At 40.6% G+C, this 24371-nt stretch overlaps 1 protein-coding gene across 1 annotated transcript; it reads left to right on the forward strand.

Moving 5' to 3' along the window:
• Positions 1-558: 558 nt before the first annotated feature.
• Positions 559-20327, forward strand: LOC133022898 (myosin-4-like). Its single transcript, XM_061089803.1, has 41 exons — positions 559-759; positions 837-980; positions 1076-1232; positions 1875-1902; positions 1989-2103; positions 2214-2306; positions 2436-2499; positions 2617-2715; positions 2827-2930; positions 3811-3949; positions 4068-4186; positions 4298-4447; positions 4528-4698; positions 5327-5633; positions 5725-5798; positions 6267-6354; positions 6438-6555; positions 6645-6768; positions 7695-7831; positions 8250-8505; positions 9301-9543; positions 9630-9806; positions 9906-10051; positions 11307-11397; positions 11497-11886; positions 11971-12097; positions 12184-12302; positions 13728-13924; positions 14004-14187; positions 14283-14448; positions 14524-14648; positions 14739-15047; positions 15150-15353; positions 16298-16423; positions 16529-16699; positions 16782-16886; positions 16974-17069; positions 17152-17281; positions 17811-17853; positions 20033-20037; positions 20125-20327. The coding sequence occupies exons 1-41, from the start codon at positions 559-561 to the stop codon at positions 20325-20327; spliced, it is 6045 nt and encodes a 2014-aa protein (XP_060945786.1).
• The last annotated feature ends 4044 nt before the right edge of the window (positions 20328-24371 follow it).

Genomic DNA, 24371 nt, shown 5'->3' on the forward strand with positions numbered 1-24371 from the left:
CTCTCCAGACAGCCAATGCCAGAATTTCAACGATGGCCTAACTGTCGTAATCTTCCCTGATCCCAGAAAATTAGGCCCGCCGTGTCGGGACCGTAAACCCCCTAAGCTGCCGTCCTTAGCATTCATTGCTTTTTAATGGGCAGTCTGAAGGATTACAATTGAAACCGTTTAAAAGTGACACAATACATCTATACATAGAAGGTTTGAAATACAAAATGGACATACTGGACTTTTCCAAGGTGGCGTGGAAGCCCTCTCCAAATATATATATAGGAGCAGCGACGGGAAAGGGCCGACCAACGCTTATAAAAAGCTGTCAACGTCTCGTAAGGGTGAGGGATGTCTGTTGTGTTCTGTCGGAACAATTAGAGTGGGTGGAGTGGGGAGGCTAATTCAAAGGCTCTGAAACACTCGTTGAACCTTGTGGGATACAAGCATCGAAGAGTTTCTTCTTTGGTCTGCAGCACTCAGGTAAGTTTAGTGCGACCAATTCTTTTGGGTCTTGACCAATTATCTGTTTATTAACTTCACTACATTCCTTCGCCGCAGCCGGACAAAATGAGTGATGCTGAGATGCAAATATTTGGGGTGGCGGCACCATACCTCCGAAAACCAGAACGGGAGAGGAACGCAGCTCAAAACATGCCGTTTGACGCCAAGACAGCCGTCTTTGTGCCTGACCCGAAAAAGGAGTACGTGAAGGGAAAAATCAGAAGTCAAGACGGTTCTGACGTCACAGTGGAGACTCAAGATGGAAAGGTGAGTGATTTTAGAAGAATTACAACATGTTTCCGTCTATTTCTGCTCATCACTGCACCTTGGAATCCATAATGCAGATGGTCACAGTGCACCTGGACGACATTCGGCCCATGAACCCTCCAAAATTTGACAAGATCGAGGACTTGGCCCTGCTGACTCATCTCCACGAACCGGCCGTTCTGTTCAACCTCAAGGAGCGCTACGCTGCCTGGATGATCTATGTAAAAACATACGTGACAGAAATCTTCACATCTTTAAAACCTATAGTTTTAAAGCACATTGTTCAGTGTTTTTTCCTTGTCCTGCTTCTTCACAGACTTATTCTGGACTCTTCTGTGTGACGGTGAACCCTTACAAGTGGCTTCCAGTCTACAACCCCGAGGTGGTGGCCGGCTACCGTGGGAAGAAACGCCAGGAGGCCCCGCCACACATTTTCTCCATCTCTGACAACGCTTACCAGTACATGCTCACAGGTCAGTCTCATCATTATATGACATAATGTATCTGACTGACTTCAGCCGGTTCTGTTTTCTGAACATATTTTAATTATTTAAGGTTTATTGACATAATTGTTATAAAGGAGTCATTTTGTACTATTGATGAACTTTGTTTGAATCCAACCCAAAAGGCTCTGAAATCGTCACAGTTCTGTTACCTTCTTAGAATCAATAAATCTGTTTTACATGAACACACTATATCCTGCTAACTTTGGGATGTCTGCTAATGAGCTTGAGCATGTATGTATTTATTCTTTATTACTAAACTTAGACTAAACTGGTTGAATAACAAAAAGTGACTCAGAGTAATTTCATCTGAAGGAAAATGGAGGCCCAACTATGACAGACTGCTAGAAATCTATATATTAATATATATAAATAATACATTATATATACAAAACATATATACAAATATAATACATTCTATCATGTTCTATTACATATTTATATATTTTATATTATTTTATATTTTTATGGTTTATAGAGTAAAATAAATGACTAAATAACTTATTGTCTTTATTTTTTGACATCAGCCTAAATAATTAAAGGTTTAATTGAAATGTTACATCCTTAAATAGGGTTGAATCAATGTCAACCAAATGTCTTTCCTCTCCTCAGATCGAGACAACCAGTCCATCCTGATCACGTGAGTCCGACTTGATGTGATTTCTCACATGTATATTTCATGACTTGGATTTCCATCATTCATTTTGAGTCCTGTTCTTTGTTCAGCGGAGAATCTGGTGCCGGGAAGACGGTCAACACAAAACGCGTCATCCAGTATTTTGCAACAATTGCATCATATGGAGAATCAAGCAAGAAAGAGCAAGCTGCCGGCAAAATGAAGGTTCTGAAGTTTTAATCTTATGATTTAATAACAGACAATCAGAAACAAAGGGAAGTAGTGTATTATTTTGCAAGTTAACTTTTTAAGTTATTCTTGTATTTCTTTCTCAGGGGAATCTGGAGGATCAAATCATCCAGGCGAACCCTCTGCTGGAAGCTTTCGGGAATGCCAAGACTGTGAGAAATGACAACTCCTCACGATTTGTGAGTTTTCATTTGTTTTGTTATATAACTATTAATTTTTTAATATAGATAACAATGTTCTTGGCTGTTGTAGCCATACGATTAACCATAATTCATATGTCAGAATTTAATAATAATACATTTTTTCAGGGAAAATTCATTCGCATCCACTTTGGAACAAAGGGGAAACTGGCATCAGCTGACATTGAAACTTGTAAGTTTGCCTCTATCAGTGTGATTTTCAAACACATTCCCGACACTGTACACAGCAGTGCTGTTATTCTACATTCTGCAATATATTTTATCACTTTATGTTTGTATTTATCTTCAGACCTTTTGGAAAAATCCAGGGTGACGTTTCAGCTTCTGGCAGAGAGAAGTTATCACATCTTCTATCAGATCATGTCAAACAAGAAGCCTGAATTAATTGGTGAATATACTCAGAACTTGTTGAGAATTTTGGAAATGATCCATAACTAATACAGTTACTGCAGCTGCTGACTTTGACAGAAATGTCGATGCTGTCTGTGTTTGATTTCAGACATGCTGCTTATAACCACCAATCCATACGACTTTCCATTCATCAGCCAGGGTGAAATCACTGTGCTGAGCATCAATGACCCTGAGGAGCTGATGGCCACAGATGTGAGTCAATGTGAATCACACTGTGGACAGAAATATTGAATCAGGAATGGGAATTAAGTATTATGTATTAGGTTGAAAGCAGGAAATTATTATGATTCTGGTGTGATTTATATCATCTAATGAAAATTTATGTAGAATTATATATAATGAAAAGGTGATGCAGCACAAAGAAATATTTTGTCTGATTTGTTTGGAATCATTTGACACATTGAATTTTTCAAACTGATTTTATTCTCGGTGGGCAAACAATAACAAAAAACAACAATCTGGGAAAAATATTTAAACGACTTAAATGAATTTAAATGTTAGTTTAAAACATAAGAAAGGACGAAGATGAAGGAAATGCACAAAATTATGTAAGACTCTTCCACAGGCCATCAGACCAAAACATTGTCCGATCAAAAGAGGTGGTCTCAGCCCAGATTAAACTGGTTTGGTTTGTTTACTGTGTAGAAACACCTTCTATTCTTTTAGATAATTCAGATTTTCAGAACCAATTACAGGTAGTTGAGACATCATTAAACAATAGAAGAAGAAGAAGACGTGGAAGCAGCTTGCAGGATTGCTCTCAGTCTTCACCTCCGATGATTGAATGTTTAAAACACTGGTTTTCATTTTGATGGTAGCAGCATCATAATAATGTTACAGTGGCACCACATAGGTGATGACAACAGGACATATGTATGTCAAACATGTCACTTTAGTCTGCTCCCTGGATTACAATGTAAAACTAACCAGATCAAATATACACAATGTAACTAAGACACAAAGCTTGGTTCAGACTTTCAGCTGTGAAAAAGCATTAACTTGCATTGTGAGCACTAACCTCCAGCCTCACGTTACTAATGACAATAGTTCAAAATCTGCATCTATTCCATAGAGAGCCATTGACATCTTGGGCTTTAACATGGAGGAAAAGTTAGGCATCTATAAACTGACCGGCGCCGTGATGCACAACGGGAACATGAAGTTCAAGCAGAAGCAGCGAGAGGAGCAAGCTGAGCCCGATGGCACTGAGGGTGACAACACTGAGCTCTTACAGCAACCTGACATTTAACATAGCTGCATTCTCTATTTCATTGTTTTTTATTCTAAAGCCCTGCAGTGACCTCTGCCTGTATGATATGTGTCCCATAGTGGCAGATAAGGTTGCCTACCTTATGGGTCTGAACTCTGCTGATTTGCTGAAAGCGCTGTGTTACCCTCGAGTCAAGGTCGGGAATGAGTATGTGACCAAGGGGCAGACTCCGCAGCAGGTATTATCTTAGTATTTCTTTGGTTCTACATCTGAAAATGTGTAAACTGTGTTTCATTGTCTCATGTCTGATTTAAAAAAGTCAATTCAGAGATTATATTTTGGATTACAGGTGAACAATGCCATGGGAGCGCTGTCTAAGGCAGTGTATGAGAAACTCTTTCTGTGGATGGTCACAAGGATCAACCAGCAGCTGGACACCAAACTACCAAGACAGCATTTCATCGGCGTCCTGGACATCGCAGGGTTCGAGATATTCGAGGTACACTGGATTCACACCTCCATCGATCTTTCTGAAATCACCTGTTCATTTATTCAGTGCTGTCCTGTTGTTTAATTCAGATGAACAGTCTGGAGCAGCTGTGCATCAACTTCACCAACGAGAAGCTGCAACAGTTTTTCAACCACCACATGTTTGTGCTGGAACAAGAGGAATACAAAAAGGAAGGGATCGCGTGGGAGTTCATCGACTTTGGAATGGACCTGGCAGCCTGCATCGAGCTCATTGAGAAGGTGCATATCCCTAAATATGAATACAACTAGAATGGCGCTCAGTAGAGCATCCGGCAAGTCCAAAAGGTCCCTGAAAGTCAGTCGAGCTGCACAGAATGTCACACAATTAAAATATATCAGTCAGTTTTGATAAACGAATTATTCTCTTAGGAATTAAGGATAGTTTTCTGGTAATTAGTCCAGCAATTATTCCGTAATCTTACTTACAATCAAATCAACCAACAAACGCCTTCTTGGCAGATGATCATTTATATTAAAGGTCCAGTGTGTCAGAATACATCCTAATATAAAATAATTCTAGTGATTTTTATGCTAGTGTGTTATATCTAAATTTAACTAATTGTTGTTTTCTTTAAAATAGAATTGGTTATTTATATTGAAATACTTTATATTTGCTTCTGGAGCAGGTTTTTTACAGTCGTCCAAACTAGACAAACTAAACAGCTTTTAAGTTTTTAAGACAACTGAAGGCTCCAACAGGTTCTCTTTCATGTTTGGAAGGGGAGGGTGAGGTAAGGGGTATTTAGTTGCAACATGCAACTTCACCACTAGACGTCACTAAATTCTACACACTGAACCTTTAATTAGGCGCATTTGTACCAATACTAAAAAGCCCTCTGCCCTGCAGCCGATGGGGATTTTCTCTATTCTTGAAGAGGAATGCATGTTTCCAAAAGCAACAGATAGCTCCTTCCAGAACAAGCTGTACGACCAACACCTGGGGAAGAACAGCATCCTTCAGAAGCCCAGGCCCACCAAAGGAAAGGCTGAGGCCCATTTCTCACTGATGCACTACGCCGGCACTGTAGACTACAACATCAGCGGCTGGCTGGAGAAAAACAAAGACCCGCTCAATGACACAGTGGTGCAGCTTTACCAGAAGGCTTCCCTCAAACTGCTCTCACAGCTTTTTGCCACATATTCATCCGCTGACGGTCAGTTCATATTTAATGACAGACATCAGGTTTAATATTGATATTTAAACTTTATTATATAAGTAAAAGTATTTCTGTTATGTCTCTGTAGGTGCTGCCGATGGAACTAAGAAAAGTTTCAAGAGAAAGGGCTCTTCTTTCCAGACAGTGTCTAATGTGTTCAGGGTAATACTCAATAATCACTATAGAAGGAATTACACTGATAATATGCATGTTGGGTGGTGGTGGTTCTAATGTATCGAAGACATAGACTAAGCCAAAGATTTTGTAAAGTCAGAATTACCCCCAAAATGTATTCATTTATTTATGTTATATGTGTAATTTATTTTTGTTAATGTTTTTTTTAGTTTTATAAACAATCAGTCCTGAGTTTGTTTCCTACTTTTCCAGAAACAATCGTAATCACGTAAGAAAATTGTAATTTATATATTTTTCTGGCATAGATCTTTTCCAATTTATCCAAATCATGACAAAGATATGTTTGTATTCACCATGTGCAACTTTGAACTATTAAACGTCAACTACAGACAAGAGATTAGATCAATCTTCAGCAAAAAGTTTGTCAAGAAAGTGACTGAGCACGTTCCCCAAAAGTGTCCTGTGACAATAACACGACCTGTCAATCTCCTGCAGGAAAATCTAAACAAACTGATGGCTAACCTCAGGTCGACTCATCCACACTTTGTAAGATGCATCATCCCAAATGAGACCAAGATACCAGGTAAAAGACAAAATGAGAAAGAAAATCTTCATAAAACTCCTCAGTGTGAAGTTACCCTGAGAGGAAATGCTTTCTTCATGCAGGATCGATGGATCACCACTTGGTCCTGCACCAGCTGCGGTGTAACGGCGTGCTGGAAGGTATCCGCATCTGCAGGAAGGGATTCCCCAGCAGGATCCTCTATGGAGATTTCAGGCAGAGGTAACACAACTCACTGTGTGTGTGCAGAGAACAAACGGCAGATGGCTCTCAGGTGTGGAGCTGAACTTGTCGATCTGACTGTGTGACAGATACAGGATCCTGAACGCCAGCGCCATCCCTGAGGGTCAGTTCATGGACAGCAAGAAGGCGTCAGAGAAACTGCTCTCTTCCATTGACGTGGACCACGCCCAGTACAGATTTGGATACACAAAGGTTTTTTTTTTTTTTTTTATCTTTGGCAATGCTTTATTTTACAGTTTCCAGGACAGACTAACAAATGTTTTTTAATTTGGATCTTTCGTGACTTTGAGCTCCAATTCGTTATAGATTCGCTTAGGAGTCTGTAAATATTCATCCAATTCATGTTTATTTAGCAAGATGGATCCAATGTTTTCAGCTGCACGGGGAAATCCTTCGTTTTTATGTTTTAACCTGATGAAGATACATGTATAAAACACCCTTCACTCTATAAAACTTCAGCAGTTACACTTGCAAACATATTTCTCCTTAATCTTCACAATCTTGTATTTTTGTGAACAATTTTTCATCTACCTTCTTCATCAGTTTTCTCCATAGACTGGAAATTAAAAATGGATGACATGTCAGCAACTCAAAATTGAAGCCAAAGCACCTGTACTACCCCCTGGTGGCTGGCTGCAGTTTGTAAACTGCGCCTCCTCCAAGTTAGCAGATGGTACATGGCCCAAACTAAAAAAATCGGATTAAATTTGATTTCTGTTATTTCATGCCATAAAATGTCATGATTGACAGCTGAGGCTGAGCCTTGATTGATCGTCTCAATCTGCTTTGATGTCATCAGAGCAAGATGGCAGCGTTCGTATCCAGGGTATTTTGGCTTCATTTCTGTACAGTTGGAGTAAGTGGAGCTGTGTCGTACATCCTTATTTACAGTCTATAGTTTTTTTTCCTAAGAATTCTTATATAACTACAATGGGCCTTAAATCCCTCCAACAGCTGATTAACTGAATTTTATCAGTTTGACCTTTTGTGATGCCTTTTAGTTTCCCTAAAGTACTTTCAACCCAAATAATGGCAGAATTTTCCTTCTGAGCACAGTCTCCAGTGTCTTTCTGCCCAAGGTAAGTTCAGATGCACTGAGATGTAATCTATCTTCACAGGTGTTTTTCAAAGCCGGCCTCCTGGGTCTTCTAGAGGAGATGAGGGACGAACGCTTGGCCGTTCTGATGACTCGGATCCAGGCCGTGTCCAGAGGTTACGTCACCAGGCTGCGGCTCAAGGAGATGATGAAGAAAAGGTCTTCGACAGTTTTTTTTCTTTTTAACTAAAAAGAAATTAAATTAACTGGGTTCTAAGAAAAATTGTAGGCAAATAAATTTAGGAAGGTTACAGGAGAAATGTCAGAGGATTTGGAGAATGTGGAAAATGTATAGTTGGTTGATAGTAGAAGAAAATATGCTTCTTTTTTTATGTACCCGTCACATTATATTTTAAAATGTGGCCGATATTAGACTCCAAAGTCTTTCTCTGCAGTAAATATCTTGAAATCCTTTCAGATTTGTATCCACAGAAACGTCTTTTCTTTTCTTTCCTGATCTTACCTCTCTGAATGTAAGAAATTATATGGTGACATTGTCGGCAGTGAAAATATCCTGCCATGGCTGAAATCAACCTTAGAAAGATCATAAAGTTATTCTCCTTTTTTATTTCTACAGAGAGTCCATTTTCATCATCCAGTACAACATCCGCTCATTCATGAATGTGAAGAACTGGCCTTGGATGAGACTCTTCTTCAAGATAAAGCCGCTGCTTCGATGTGCAGAAGCGGAGAAGGAGATGCAGATCATGAAAGAGGAGTTTACACGACTCAAAGAGGAGCTCGTAAAGTCCGAGGCCAGGAGGAAGGACCTGGAGGAGAAGATGGTCATGCTCGTCCAGGAGAAAAATGACCTGTACTTTCAAATCCAGGCCGTATGTAAACTACTGAGGAAACCCTAACGTCCTGTTTGTGTCGATTTATTGATTAAGAGATCAGCAGGAAATAGCTCCTTTTAAGAATTCAGAAGCTTGAATGTCATTGATAAGGTTAGAGATTGACAGATTCAACCAAAATATAAATGATGATTTTAATAGTACAACATGCTAGGAAACAAATTTATGAATTAAGCTTATTTGTATAATAATTTGTGTTTCTGCATTACTGTATCAAAGACGGTATATAAATATGGACGACATGACAGCTAAAAGTGAAGCTAAAGCATCTCCATCGCCCCCTGGTGGTTTACTGCAGTACATTTCAATTTATGAGTTAAAATAAGTAGATATTCAATGATATAAAACAAGACGGAAATGTCATGATGACAGCAGAGACTGCCTCATGATTGGTAAAGTGTATGTATTGTTCAAACCCTGGCTCTATGTATTTGACAATATATATTGAAATTAATTCATCCAAAAAAAGAATACATTTAAAATGAACAAGGAAACAATTTGACATAAATCCCAGATTTATACAATATATACAAAATAATAAAACAAATAATGAAGAAAAGAGTGTAGTGACAGCAAATCGAGAAAACAAACATTTGTTTTACATGTCAGTTGTAAAAATACATAAGAATGGATCTAATAAAATGAAATAATATTCAAATGACAAGATGAGAAAGCTTGAAGAAAATCAAAGATCACAACAATAGTTCAACAATAGTTGAAGAATTGTCACTGTCCTGCATTGTAATAATGAGCTATTGTGTCCCTGCACTGTAGGAGAGGGACAACCTGTGTGATGCTGAGGAGCGGTGTGAAGGCTTGATAAAGAGCAAGATCCACCTGGAGGCCAAAGCGAAGGAGTTCTCCGAGAGGATGGAGGAGGAGGAGGAGATCAACGCCGAAATCACATCAAAGAAGAGGAAGCTGGAGGACGAGTGCTTGGAGCTCAAAAGAGACATAGACGACTTGGAACTCACCATTGCCAAAGTGGAGAAGGAAAAGTACGCCACCGAAAACAAGGTGCGCAGTGTCAAGTCTTTTTAACTCAATGTGTTGATGTCGAGTGAGTTAACACACTACCTCAAATAAAACAATTCTTTCCGCAGGTGAAAAATTTGGTGGAGGAGTTGATCACGCTGGAGGAAAATCTCTTGAAATCATCAAAAGAGATGAAAGCTCTGCAGGAGGTGCATCAGCAGACGCTGGACGACCTCCAGGCTGAGGAGGACAAAGCAAACACTGTGGTGAAGACAAAGATCAAGCTGGAGCAGCAGGTTGATGATGTGAGTGATGAATGGACAAAGTCATCCTTCAGTGACTGACCCTCAGTTTGCAACATGTCCCTGGTTTGATTTCCTGGTTGACGTGAGCGTCTCTTGCAGCTGGAGGGCTCTCTGGAGCAGGAGAAGAAGCTGCGTGCAGACTTGGAGAGATGCAGAAGAAAACTGGAGGGGGATCTGAAGCTGTCCCAGGAAACCATCATGGACCTGGAGAACGACCGACAGGAGATGGAAGAGAGGCTGAAAAAGTATTTTTGATTTTGTGAATTCAGGGCCATGAAACACAGAGAAGAAAATTTGACTTGATTTGATAAATAATAATAACGAAGGAGGTTGTTTTTTTTCACTTTGCTTATGTATTGGACGTCTCAGTGAAAAAAGCATTAAAAGAAGCTTTTTGAATAAATCCCTCCCCTAAACATCAATTTTCCGACCAGACTTTAGCAATCTTTACTATGTTTAAATACAGTCTATGTGGATCTATTCCCTACACATCAGTATTTAGCGAGTTTCAAGGACTGTGTTCTTTCCCATTAAGTTTGAGCGTGTAACATGTAGGATGAAAGCATTCTTTCTTAACAAAGTTACAGCTTCAAAAATAGAATCAATTCATAAATCATTCAACATTAAATTAAACGTTGAAAGATTTATGAAAGAACTGAACAGTAGTGACAGATTTAATGAATCTCGTGTCAGCAGATTAAGTTACAGTCCGAATTCAAGAGCTTGGACTGCGAGAGCACAATAGCCTTGACCACCAATCACCAGAAAGGTTTGGGGCCTTTAAGTTTACTGAAGTTTCCCTGATGTGCAAAACACAACAGCTAAAACACAATGGCTGTAACTTATCATGGTAAGCCTACTATCGACCAGAATGTTGCTGGTATTTTTAATAATGAGAGATTTTAATTGATGGAAATGCTGACAAAAGGTGGTTTGTGATTAGTTCCTGATATTTGCAGTTCATGGCCACTGTAGTAAAGCTTTAACGGTCAACAATTACATTTTGAAATAAGCAGGAGAATAATACAGGCCAGAATATGTGTTATATGATCACATATAGAAAAAAACTAATTTAATTTTCAAGGCTGAGCACCTTGTTGTTGTCTGACCACTTTAACTGGAGGCGTTACAGGTTAGCTAAAGAAAACTACCTCATTCACACTGAGCAAATCCAATATGTAAAGAATGGTCAGTTATCTTGTTGTAACAAGTGTAAAGAACAATTGTGGACACTGAAATTGAAATGAACAAACTCATAATAATTCAAAAAATGTCAAGATCAAACTTCTTTTCAGGTAAAATAAATAAATCTGCTTTTGTCTCCTGCGGCTGAAATCCCTATGCTACTGTGAATTTAATGATAAATCTGCCTCCATTATCACTGTTGACCGCATATGTGTGAAAACAATGCCTGACAAGCGGAGCTAAAGGGGGCTGAGGAGTGTGTTCTGTACTGATACAGGAAATTAAACTTAAATTTTTAATTAATTAAATTTTCAGAAAAGACTTTGAAAACTGCAGCTTGCAGTGCAAAATTGAAGATGAGCAAGCCCTCAGCATCCAGCTACAAAAGAAGATCAAAGAGCTTCAGGTATGATTTGTAACAAGGCTGCCATATTTTAACACAGTTTCTGTAACATCTGAAAATTTAAATCCCTCCTCTTTTGAACATGACATAATTTCCCTGCAGGCTCACACTGAGGAACTGGAAGAGGGAATTGAGGCCGAGCGCTCGACTCGGGCCAAAGTGGAGAAGCAGAGGTCAGAACTGTCCCGAGAGCTGGAGGAGATCATTGAGCGACTGGAGGAGGCCGGAGGAGCCACCGCCAGCCAGGCCGAGCTGAACAAGAAGCGCGACGCCGAGTTTCACAGACTGCGTCGTGACCTGGAAGAGTCCACCCTGCAGCACGAGTCCATCGCTGCAACTTTGCGCAAGAAGCAGGCGGACAGCGGGGCCGAGCTCAGCGACCAGATAGACAACCTGCAGAGAGTCAAGCAGAAACTGGAGAAGGAGAAAAGTGAGCTGAAGATGGAGATCGATGACATGGCGAGCAACGTGGAGACTGTTCTGAAAAACAAGGTAAAAGAGTTCCTGCAGGGAGGCACTGTGCACATGTGTCTATGTTTTCATTTAGCTCCTGGCAACCTGTGCTCCATATTTCAGGCTAACCTGGAGAAACTGTGCAGGAGCTTTGAAGACCAAATGAACGAACACAAGACCAGAGCAGATGAAGCCCAGAGATCTCTGAGCGACTTCACCACACTCAGTGCACGTCTACAAACGGAAAACGGTAGAAATCTGATCATAGAAACACAAGGAAAAGATACAGAAGAAGATTGAAGATCAAAAACTGTTGTTTTCTTGATTCTTGATCAGGTGATTTGACACGTCTGCTGGAAGAGAAAGAGACGACTCTGACGCAGCTGAGCAGAGTGAAAACTGTGGGCAGTCAACAAATCGAAGAGTTAAAGAGACTTTTGGACGAAGAAATTAAGGTGTGAAACGAACAATAAAGCAGGTTATTTCAATCATAACAAAGATTTAAATTCTACATTGGGCTTAATTAGTTATTTGTGTTGAACCTATCTTTTGGTCTATATCAGTAAGTAGTGACAAATGTCCACCAGGATTTTAAAGGCCAAGGTGCAGACATCTGAGAAAGTCAAGATTACTTGAACAGTTCTAACAACCACGACGGGGGAACCCACACACACATCATGAATGACTGCACAGGCCAACCACGATTCCTGCTTTGATCTGCTTTTTATAAAACCACTTAAGAGACTGATAACTCGATGGGCCTCGCAGAATTTCAACAGTTGCTGATTCAGTCACTGGTATCGTTAACTCTTTGGGCTATGACCACAGAAAAGAATCAACGTTTATTTTCTATTTTTTCCAGAAAACATCCAAAACATCCAGAAAAATTTGATTTCTTTGAATATTTTAAATTTTGCAGTTGTTTCATTCATGTTTACTAACAAGCAGTTGTCTCATCCTTGTCTGGCGCAATCGAACACTTCTTCGAATTTATAAAGAAAACAGCATAATCGATTGCATAGTTATGCGGCTTGTAAACAGTAGACAAACCCTAAATTTGCAACGTCTTAACTAAGGCTGTTTACATTACGTATATTTTAGGGCTGTTTTAATCGGATTAATCGCATGATTTCCCTGATTAATCACGATTAATCGCATTTGTATACGCAAAATCCAATAATGAATTAAAAAGTAGTGTATAGCGCAATTTTATTTTCAATGTTCTGCCATATGAACAAAAGTGCCATAACATTAGTTGTGCAAACACTTTTAACATCAGCATTTAATACAGTAGCAGTTAAATAAAATATTCAGTGTAAATCTCAACTTAACAATGTTATCAAAGCAAATACAAAATTAAAGGTCAATGCCACTGCCAGGGCATTAATGTTATCCTCTTCATTATGAAAAATGTATACTCCTCCCTGCGTCTAACGTAGTCTGCCGAAGCCTCGCTCCGCTCGCTGTTTCGTTGAATGATTTGCTGATATCAACTGTGTGTTTTGCATTTAGGTGATATTTTAGACTGAAAGTACTCCGGTGATAAGAAATTTCACCTTGACAGTGGCTACAAATTACTTTGGTTCTGTCGACTCCGCCGTCTGGAAGAACTTTAAAATGAAAATGGCCATGTAAAAGCTCCGTACCCTTATCCATGGTTGTTTATCCGCCAATTATTTTCTTTTTCCGGTTCCGCAGCAGTCAGCAACAGACTTTCACAAAATAAAAGCCTGACTTTCACAATAAAACAATGAATAATCAAACCTGAGTTAATGCGAGATAAAATAATTAATCGAGTTAACTCATCACTGGAGTTAACTCGATTAAAACGAGTTAACTTGCCCAGCCCTAGTATATTTATATTTTTTTGCTTTCATCAGGCAAAAAATGCCTTGGCTCACGGTCTGCATTCCTGCCGTCACGACTGCGAGCTGATGAGAGAGCAGTACGAGGAAGAACAGGAGGCGAAAGCTGAGCTGCAGCGCTACCTGTCCAAGGCCAACAGCGACGTGGCCCAGTGGAGAACCAAATACGAGACAGACGCCATCCAACGCACGGAAGAGCTGGAGGAGGCCAAGTAGGAGCTGTGTGACATATTTTAAACTCTGTGCTAATTGGTTTCTAATGCGTCAACGTAATTTGTCTTCGGTTGAAAGGAAGAAGTTGGCCCAGCGGCTGCAGGAGTCTGAGGAGATGACAGAGGTAGCAAATGTCAAATGCACATCACTGGACAAAACGAAGCAGCGTCTCCAGGCCGAGGTCGAGGATCTCATGGTCGAGATCGAAAGGTCGAATGCAGCCAACGTCGCTTTGGACAAGAAACAGAGGAGCTTTGACAAGGTGTGTCTTGGTTTTACCATTAACCCCAGAAATATGTCCTTATTTGCATTGTGTTTAAGCTAAACTGATTTCACGTTCTTTTCCTTTATCATTAGGTTCTGGCTGAATGGAAACAGAAATACGAGGAGAATCAGTCAGATCTGGAAGTTTCCCAGAGAGAGTCAAGACTTCTGAGCACAGAACTCTTCAAGCTGAAAAACTCATATGACGAAGCCCTGGATCACCTGGAAACCATTAAAAGAGAGAATAAAAACCTTCAACGTAAGAAAACTAATCATTTGTTTGGTTTTTGAGAAGCTGGTGACTGTTCTAATGTGTCGTTCTTTACATTTTTAGAGGAGATATCAGATATCACAGAGCAAGTTGGACAATCTGCAAAAGCTATCCATGAGCTGGAGAAAGTTGCAAAACAAGCTGAACAGGAGAAGAGAGACACCCAAGCAGCTCTGGAGGAAGTTGAGGTTTGTACAATGTCCACATACAGTAAGGCAATAAACCTCCGATATCAAAACAATAACCGCAGACTAAAGTGTTTATGTCTCTCCGTGTAGTCTTCCCTGGAGCACGAAGAGGCAAAAATCCTTCATCTCCAACTGGAGCTGAACCAGATCAAGTCAGAAGTGACCAGAAAGGTGGCGGAGAAGGAGGAAGAAATTGACCAGCTCAAGAGGAATCACCAGAGGACCATGGACACTCTGCAGAGCACGCTGGACGCCGAGACGCGCAGCAGGAACGATGCCATCCGCGTGAAGAAGAAAATAGAGGCCGATCTGAATGAGATGGAGATCCAACTGGCTCACGCCAACCGACAGGCAGCCGAGGCCACCAAACAACTGAGGAACCTGCAGACTCAGCTGAAGGTGTGTGAATGTGTTGGGGGGGGACGAGGGGGGGACGGGGACGATATACTATGCCGATGTTTGACTTTTGAATCCTCACACTCTTCCGGTATGTCATTTCAGGACACCCAGGTCCACCTGGACGAAGCCCTCCACTGTCAGGAGGACCTAAAGGAGCAACTTGCGATTGGAGAGCGACGCAACAATCTGGTGATGGCAGAGAACGAGGAGATCCGGGCGGCGCTGGAGCAATCTGAGAGATGTCGCAAGCTGGCGGAGCAGGAACTGATCGACACCAGTGAGAGGATTCAGCTGCTGAACTCACAGGTTAGGAGACATAGACTGTATATATTGTTATTCAAGAGAGGACAGCAGATAAAAGGGCTCCTGCGTACTGGAGAATCCATCACAGACCGTCAAAAATTGTCAGAAATAAGTCCGAAAGTACTTATTTCTGTAATAAAATTGAATTAAAATGAACCAGCAACGACAAAGTACATTTTGCTGGTAGTTTACTTTTAGCAAATACTATCCTATGGTGGTATTACCATGGCAACAAAATGTACCAAATGAAATGGTTCTATTATTTGCAATATTCAAATAGACGCAAAAAACATTTTCTAGATACTTTTTTATTTAGCAAAGACAATATTTGAAGTATCAACCAAACAATATGAGACGCACATCCATATACAAACCATTGAATTTTGTGTTTATTAATGACATAGATGATCTGTTGGATGAACTGTTTTTTGAAGTCATTTAAAAAACATATCTCATACACATCATGGATCAGACAGTGGCTGTTTTGAGCGGTTTTTGACCATGTAAATAGTCAGTGTTTGTTTTCGTTTCCTTTTACCTGCAGCTGTTGTTCAGTGTCATCAAGTCAACACCTGTCCATCAAAACAATAGACATGATCTCATCCTGTCATCACGACTTTCTCTTACAATCCAGGGTGTAGATTATTCTAAAAACTGCAGTTGAGAATGCACTTGTGAATTTGGCTCGTAGAAAATCAGGTTTCAATAACACCATTAACAGAAGAGTTTCTATAGATTTTTTAAACTAGGATAAGACGTTTACAGTTGTAAAACCCGAAATTGTATTTTACATCATTAGTGAGAAACTAATATGCATGTAAATCTAATTGTGATCTTTCAGTATAATAAAACATGGATTATGAAATTTGTGCTTTACCTCAATATTTGACCTTTTGTACTTATCTACTTCAAATTTAAATGAACATGTCATATATTGAATTGATCAGAACACCAGCCTCCTCAATGCTAAAAAGAAGATGGAGAGTGATTTAGCTCAGCTGCAGTCAGAGATGGAGGACACTGTCCAGGAGGCGAGGAATGCTGACGAGAAGGCCAACAAAGCCATCACGGACGTGAGTCTACCCCACAATCCTGTTTATCGCTATTTAAATGAGTAACCACTGGACCTTGAGGTTGTGTACATTCAATTTCACAGTGAGTTCCTGTTTTGCACACAGGCTGCTATGATGGCGGAGGAGCTGAAGAAAGAGCAGGACACCGGTGCTCATCTGGAGAGGATGAAGAGGAACCTGGAGGTGACAGTGAAAGACCTGCAGCAGCGGCTGGATGAAGCCGAGCAGTTGGCTCTGAAGGGAGGGAAGAAGGAGCTCCAGAAACTTGAAAACAGGGTAAGTATGAATCCATGAAGGACAAAAATCATTCAACAGAAAAAAGGATTGAAAAGTGATTCATTCTAACTGTATCTTTTAGATCCGTGAGCTGGAAAATGAGCTAGAGGCTGAACAAAAACGCAGCAGCGAGGCCACGAAAGGTTTGCGCAAATATGAGAGGAAAATCAAAGAGCTCACTTATCAGGTAAGCTTTTTATCCCATTGTGAAACCGAGTGAGTCATAAGTTCTGATTTTCCCGTTTGAAGGAGAAAACGTAAACTTTTTACTAAGGGTGAAGAGGAAAAGAAAAACGTGACAAGACTCCAGGATTTGGTCAACAACCTGCAGCTGAAAGTGAAAGTTTATAAGAGGCAGTGTGAGGAGGGGGTGAGTAAACACACATGGATACTGTGTGAAGTGTTGGCATGACGCGCACCTTCAAACAAGATTTCTGTTTTCTGTGACACAGGAGGAACAGACCAGCGTCCACTTGGCCAAATTTCGGAAAGTGCAACACGACCTGGAGGAGGCCGAGGAGCGAGCTGACACTGCCGAATCTCAGCTGAACAAGCTGCGTGTCAAGAGCCGTGACTTGGCTGGTAAAGGGGAGAAGAAATTGTTTTAGACTTCTTTTCTAGAAATGTTTTGGTTTTTCTTAACTTCTATTAGATCTCAACTTTTACAGGAACATTTAACTGAAACCTAAATTTATGAGAGAACAGACAAAAACAGGAAGATGAATTCATTAGCCATTAAACAAGTGTCTTACACATTCAACTGAAGATGATAATCTGCTCAATAACACTGCAGCCACTCACCAATTATTCAACTGTAAACATGTCATTAGCCTCAGTTAACATCTGCGGCTGGAAACCAAGACATGAGATAAAATTCTTAAAACAAAGCAGGACTAAAACATTAAAAGAGCCGCCTGCAGGTTTAAATGGACATTGTGAAAATCCGCCTTTAACCCCCTGTCGGCGGGGCAGTTATCAGCAGCAGCTGGTATGTTGATGACATTTGTAGAAATCCCTGTGAAGCAGGGTTAGGGTTACCATGGTGAACATGTGACTCTCAGCGGGAGAGGATTACGTATGAGTGCTGAAGGTAACCCCCCGAAAAAAGGAGGTCAAAACAAAGAGGAGGAGAAGAGAACTCAAGGAGCTGAAAGGTGGGGTCTAACACGCTGACAACAGCATTCACTCATTCATTTGTTCATAATAATAACAATAACTTTATGTATATAGCACCTTTCATAACAGCCATTATAAAGGGCTTCACAGAGAGAACAAATAAACATAACGGATGTCCACATGCAAATAACGCTTTATGTCGCTTAGATGGATATTTCTATAAATGCCTTCCAAAGTACAGATTTTCCAGTGTATCCATACGTACATGTAATGTAGTAATGGCAAAAAAATATAAAAGAAACAAGTATTAACTAAGAAAAAATGTAATCGTGGAAAACAGCATATCTATTTGTTCACATAGACGCAAACGAACATTTGATTTGCACTGATTGTGAAAAAATATGATCAGCACATATGAGGCAATTTCCTATCATCTGATTTTAAGCATTCATTTAATGTAAAATCTCCTTGTGAAAAAACCTATAAACACAGACTCTGCCTCACCGCTGGAAATGAGAAGATGCTGTGATGAATTTTCAAGATGACAAGCTGCTGTTCACATTTGCTTCCCGCCCATTGCTCCTGCTAATATGATGAGAGCTCAGGTTACAGGCGCTCTCTTTCTTATTCTAAAAGTGGTAATGTGTTTCCTATGGCTCTGATGTTTGACACTGCCTTAAGCATAGAGCAGACAGAACACAGTTATGTATTCACTTGTAAAAAATCCAAAACAATCATTGTTTGAATAACACCATTTCAGTTCAAAACCAGCAGAGATAAAGTAAATCAAAAAAAAAATCTTTATTTATTCAATTTGGTCTACATCCAGTAATATTATAAAAAATTTCTCTCTAATGTCAACGTTAGTGTTTCTATGCATTATTGTTTCTTCACCTGCCTGTTTAATTGTAGGTGTGCCACAGGGCTTGATTCCCGGTCCATTTCTGCTCTCTTAGATTACTAGACTTTTTGATGTGTCTTGTTATGCTGACAATAAACCATCATATCTCTGAGTAGTCTCCATGAGTATAGCTTTTAAAATTTATTTTGCTTTGAAGTTGACCACAGCCGCTGTGCTTCAACCATCACGTCTCTTTCTGGCCAAAAATGGTGATTAGTGGATGTGAAGAATGGAATAAAATGTCAGTTGAAATTAATAGTGAGATAATTCTGAGTATATTTGTTTTTTCTGTATTATGTATTTCAGTTTTTCTGTAGAAAATATATTCTGTTTTGTGTTATTTATTACACGTATGTGTCAGCATGGTCTATTCAGATGAAATTATAGCAGAGATTGTGACGGTTTGGTTTAAACAACATGGAAACAACTCATTGTCACTCTGAGTGAACATTATATAAACATGCATTGATTGTTAGTGTTTGAGATTTAAATTGTTAATTGTAATTTTACCGACTGGATGGCTCTTTGTGTGTTGCAAAAATAAAAACTTAAAGACCATTTCCTGTAAGAAGTGATCTGGTTTGTGAATTTGCAGAAGCAGAAAGTTTAAAATTTTCTCATGACACTTTCCAAACTTCACTTTGACATTGTGCCAACATTTGACCTGAGTTTAAACCAGTTAATCCAAGCAAAGGAGCCTTGGAGGTGAACAGGCAGGTGGTTTTCAAGTCCAGGATAAACATGAAGGTCATGATACACTATGTAAACACTGAGTTACTTATGGTCTATACCCTTACATACACTTAACCACACTCTCTGTTGCTAAATCAACATAACACTCAATATGTTGATTAGACAATTCATCATACATTAAACATGAAGTGTCGTCCTGCTGAACAGCAGCAAACACAACATGAACACAAGTAGCTAATGACAGTTCTTGACAGTACAGAAGGTATACGTAAAAATAGTGGTGGAGGATCATCACCTGTCACTGTTGACATGTTCTTATTACCACTAAAGGATCTGTGGTCTTTTTCAGTGTTGAGCGGGGATTGATAATGCGACTTGATTGACATTTAAATAGCTTGACATTGCCAAGTTTGGCATGTCCAGTTTTCTCCAGCAGCTCATTCGTCTGGATAAAAGGAGCCTCAGCCTCCCACTGGTCTTCACTTAGTCATCCTGTCGCTGGCCACTGGTGAGATCCATCGTCCGCACTCTTGGCAAAGACATCCATCATTGGAGGAGGCCGAGAACTGTTCATCATTTTTTTTTGTGTGTGCCTTTTGATTCAATCCATCTGGGTTGGGCAGATCTGGTAAGTTAGACACAAAATAGAATCAATATTAATTTGAAGTGATAGGACTAAAGTGGGGCTCAGTTTTCTTGCTATTTTTGTCTTCAGGTACCAACATGAGCAGTGATGCTGAGATGGCCCAGTACGGGCCGGCGTCCATCTTTCTTCGTAAACCGGAGAAGGAGAGAGTGGAGGCTCAGAACCGTCCGTTCGATGCCAGAACAGCCTGCTTTGTGCCATATGCCAAGGAGCTGTATATCAAAGGAGTCATACAGAACAGAGAAGGGGGCAATGTCATGTCAATGTCATAACATTGCCATGTTTGGCATGTCCCCCCCCCCCCACAATATGGCCCAAGTCCTGAGGGGGCACCAAAAAATAGGAAACTGAAAAATCATCACAGTTCTAATAATTATGTAGCCGAACGTTTGGTTGTATCATAGGTACGGCCTCAGCCGACAAAGGACACGAGAGCAGGTCATGCGCTCAGGACAGCACACCCGTTTATTCTCCGTTCATTTTACAACTTCACTCATCACAGATCCCACTTCCTTTAAAACCCCCTTTCAAAATTAGAGTCACTACCAACAACCCGCTTAGAACAGGAAATACAAATCAACCCTCAACAATAACGTCATTAAATAAAATAGCTTACAATTATAATGCCGATATTATTTCAGTATAGAAATATTAGGCACCTTTTAGGCATGTATATCACAAAACAGGCAGAACAAGAGATGTATTTAATTGCTCAAAAATGAATGCACAAGTCCTGTCATTGAGATCAGCAGGTGACAATGTAAAGACCTGTGTGCCCCCTCTAACTGATCCTGCTCTTTGGCCACCACAAGTATTAGACGCGGATCGTGTTGAAATAGTACGAAGAGGTCCATTTAAAATCCCATCAGATTTTAATTTTCCAAGGGGACTAGATGGAGGGCGTTTCATAGTAGCCTACAATTCAAAACACTCTCAAATGGAGAGAAAATCACCTGAAGTTGGCTTGTTTACTCGCAACAAAGCAAAGCTTTGAAGATTTTCTCAATACTTGGATGTGTGTGTTTTAGCTGTTCTACATAGTGTGTTTACAAAGTAAAGTAAAATTTTGTGAATTATCTGCTTCTAAATCTTTGCTTTATTGAAGAAGATTGCTAACTTGTATACTTCTGCTTTTAAGTTTGTATTTATGGATGACTATTTAATTTCTACGAAGATTTTGCACATCCCAATACTTGTTTGTATGTATGTTTTGGCTGTTCTGTGTACTGTGTTGACAAAGTAGATTTTCCTTTTTCGTTTTTAATAACATGTTAAACTGGCAGAAACAAACTTTTTTTTCTCGGGGGGGGGGGGGGGGGCATCATAAAGGAGTTATGCTTAGGGCACCAACATGGCTAGCAGCGGCACTGCCCATATCACACCTCTCTCAATTCAGGAGAGAGATGTCAACAAACTTCGAAAGAAACTGAACCCCCGCAAGGCAGCTGGACCCGACGCTGTCTCCCCCCCCACACTGAGGCACTGTGCAGACCAGCTTTCGCCAGTGTTCACGGACATCTTCAACACCTCACTGGCTGGATGTGTTGTACCCGCCTGCCTCAAAACATCCACCATCATCCCCGTTCCCAAGAAGCAGAGGATCACCTTAATGACTACAGAGCAGTCGCCCTGACCTCTGTAGTAATGAAGACCTTTGAGCGCCTGGTGCTGACCCACCTCAAGACCTTAACCAACCACCTCCTGGACCCTCTGCAGTTTGCCTACAGAGCCAACAGGTCCGTAGACAACGCAGTCAACATGGGACTCCATTTCATCCTCCAGCACCTCGACTCCCCCAGCACCTACGCCAGGATCCTGTTTGTGGACTTCAGCTCCGCATTCAACACCATCGCCCCAGCTCTTCTCCGTGACAAGCTGACACAGTTGAGCGTGCCTGAGCCCACCGGCAGGTGGATCTCTGACTTCCTGACCGACAGGAAGCAGCGCGTGAGGCTGGGCAAGCTTGTCTCTGAGTCCCGGACCATCAGCACTGGAGCCCCACAAGGTTGTGTGCTCTCCCCTCTTCTCTTCTCCCTCTACACCAACAACTGCACCTCTTGCCATCCCTCTGTCAAACTCCTGAAGTTTGCAGACGACACAACCCATATCGGATTAATCTCCAAAGGGGACGAGGCCGCCTACAGAGAGGAAGTTAACAGCCTGGCTTCCTGGTGCAGCCAGAACCACCTGGAGCTGAACGCTTTAAAAACTGTAGAGATGGTGGCAGACTTCAGGAGGAGCCCAACCAAAAACCGCCCCCCTCAGCCTGTGCGACTCCCCAGTTAAAACAGTGGAGTCTTTCAGATTCCAGGGGACCATCATTGCACAGGACTTGAGGTGGGTGGAGAACATCACCTCCATCATCAAGAAGGCCCAGCAGAGGATGTTCTTCCTGCGGCAACTGAGGAAATTCAACATGCTGCGGAAAGTGATGGTTGAGTTCTACACTGCCATCATCGAGTCTATCCTCACCTCATCAATCAACGTCTGGTTCGCTGCCTCCACTGCCAAGGACAAGGGCAGACTGCAGCGGATCAGAAGGTCAGCTGAGAAGGTCATCGGCTGCGACCTGCCGGCTCTCCTAGACCTGTTCCACTCCAGGACCAGTAAGAGGGCAGGCAAGATCATTGCTGATCCTTCCCATCCCAGTCACCACCTATTCCAGAGACTTCCCTTTGGAACAAGGTTCCGGGCCATCAGGACTAAAACCTCACTCCACCTGAACAGTTTTTTCCCTGTCGCAGTGGGGCTCACAAACAAGCCCCCTGCATCACACTGACTCTGCATCACACTGACTCTGCTCCACCCCCCCCTGCACATAATTTTTAATTTATAACTTATATATTATTGGCACTATCACCAATCTCTGCGCCTTAGCACAGCACGTGCCCATAACTCTGTTACTGTATATATTTTATTCTATTTTATTCTATTTTGTTATATATTGTTGTTTTTTATATTGTTGTTCTATGTTCAGTGCACCAATGACACCAAGGCAATTTCCTGTATGTGCAAACAAACCTGGCAAATAAAAGAATTCTGATTCTTTGATTCTGATTCTGATTCTGATCACTCGTCTATTGCACTTTTGTTAGTCCTGGGACTAATCTACGATGAGAGACTACTATAAAAATATAAGAAACAACATGGAGTCAGGTAGAAATATCCTCTAAATGTTTTCTCCGTAGCTCAGCTACATTTTCAGCCCTAGCGATCATATCAATATAAGAAGAGAGGAATATTTTACTGTTTTTTATAAATTTAACTTCCTTAGAAAATTAATTTGCATCATTCTGCTGAAGCTTTCTCCCCAAGTTCTGTAGATTAATTTTAATAAAATGTACTGCATATCTAAATCTGGAAAACACACATACATATATATTTTTACTATTCATTAACTCCAACCTTTCCTCCAGAGCTTGTATTCATTTCCAGATTGTTTTTACAGTTTCAGTTAAAATATTGCAGAGGTAATTCGTCATATTCACTGGAAACAGACGGGGGAAAATAGGCAGTTTAATTTGTGGTGTGATTGTAAATCTATGCAAATGCTTGTGTGCATGTGTTTATAAAACAACATATTACGTTTTAATTGGTGATATTTAAAGGGACTGGGAGGAGGATCTGTTTTTTTGAATATTGACAGAATCAGGCTAAGAGTATAAACCTATCTTTATGCTAAGCTAAGCTAAGCAGCTGCTTTGTATTTACTGTAGAATCATCTCAACTCCCAGTTTTTCTTCGTAATAATTAAATAAATTGTTTAATTAGTTATAAGAGAAAAACGTTTGAATTTTCTGTCCTTCATATAAATGTTGAAGTTGTTTTTTTTAACTAATAATAATAATATCTAACAGTAGCTGGCTGTATAATTTTAAAATCGTCTACAGTATCATCACCATTGTTTTGTACCCACCAAGGAAGATCAATCTAGACATTGTTTCCTCCTCCTGACAGTCTTGGTTGGAGCAGTTTCTCCATAAGTCTGGCGTGCTACAATTTTTAACTCCACAACTCACGTTTCCCTCCTCCATTAGATCCATGACGGCTCAGGTGGGGGCAGGACGGAGGAACCTGCAGGGGAGAGGTGTGTGTGTCCCAGGTTCCACAGAACTGACGCACACTGATGGCTTTCCTATGACGCTCGATCACAGCCAATACTGAGAGGAATGGTAAAGTGCTGTCTGATCAGACGATGATGTTGTACAACTCGTTTTGAACGTACTTGGCTGAAATATGAGAAAGACAATTCCCACTTGTATCGTTATCCAGCCCAAAGGACATGTCTAAGTAGGGACACTTCCAGTAAGGACTTC

This window comes from Limanda limanda, chromosome 17, assembly GCF_963576545.1.
Source record: "Limanda limanda chromosome 17, fLimLim1.1, whole genome shotgun sequence".
NCBI classification, from domain to species: domain Eukaryota; kingdom Metazoa; phylum Chordata; class Actinopteri; order Pleuronectiformes; family Pleuronectidae; genus Limanda; species Limanda limanda.

What these genes read in the sequence shown, in the direction of transcription:
- LOC133022898 (XM_061089803.1), top strand. Translation starts at nt 559, where the DNA reads ATGAGTGATGCTGAGATGCAAATATTTGGGGTGGCGGCACCATACCTC. An exon ending in AAGCTGCCGGCAAAATGAAG is followed by an intron (nt 2,104 to 2,213) that starts GTTCTGAAGTTT and finishes TTTCTTTCTCAG; the next exon opens with GGGAATCTGGAGGATCAAAT. An exon ending in TCCAGAAACTTGAAAACAGG is followed by an intron (nt 16,700 to 16,781) that starts GTAAGTATGAAT and finishes TGTATCTTTTAG; the next exon opens with ATCCGTGAGCTGGAAAATGA.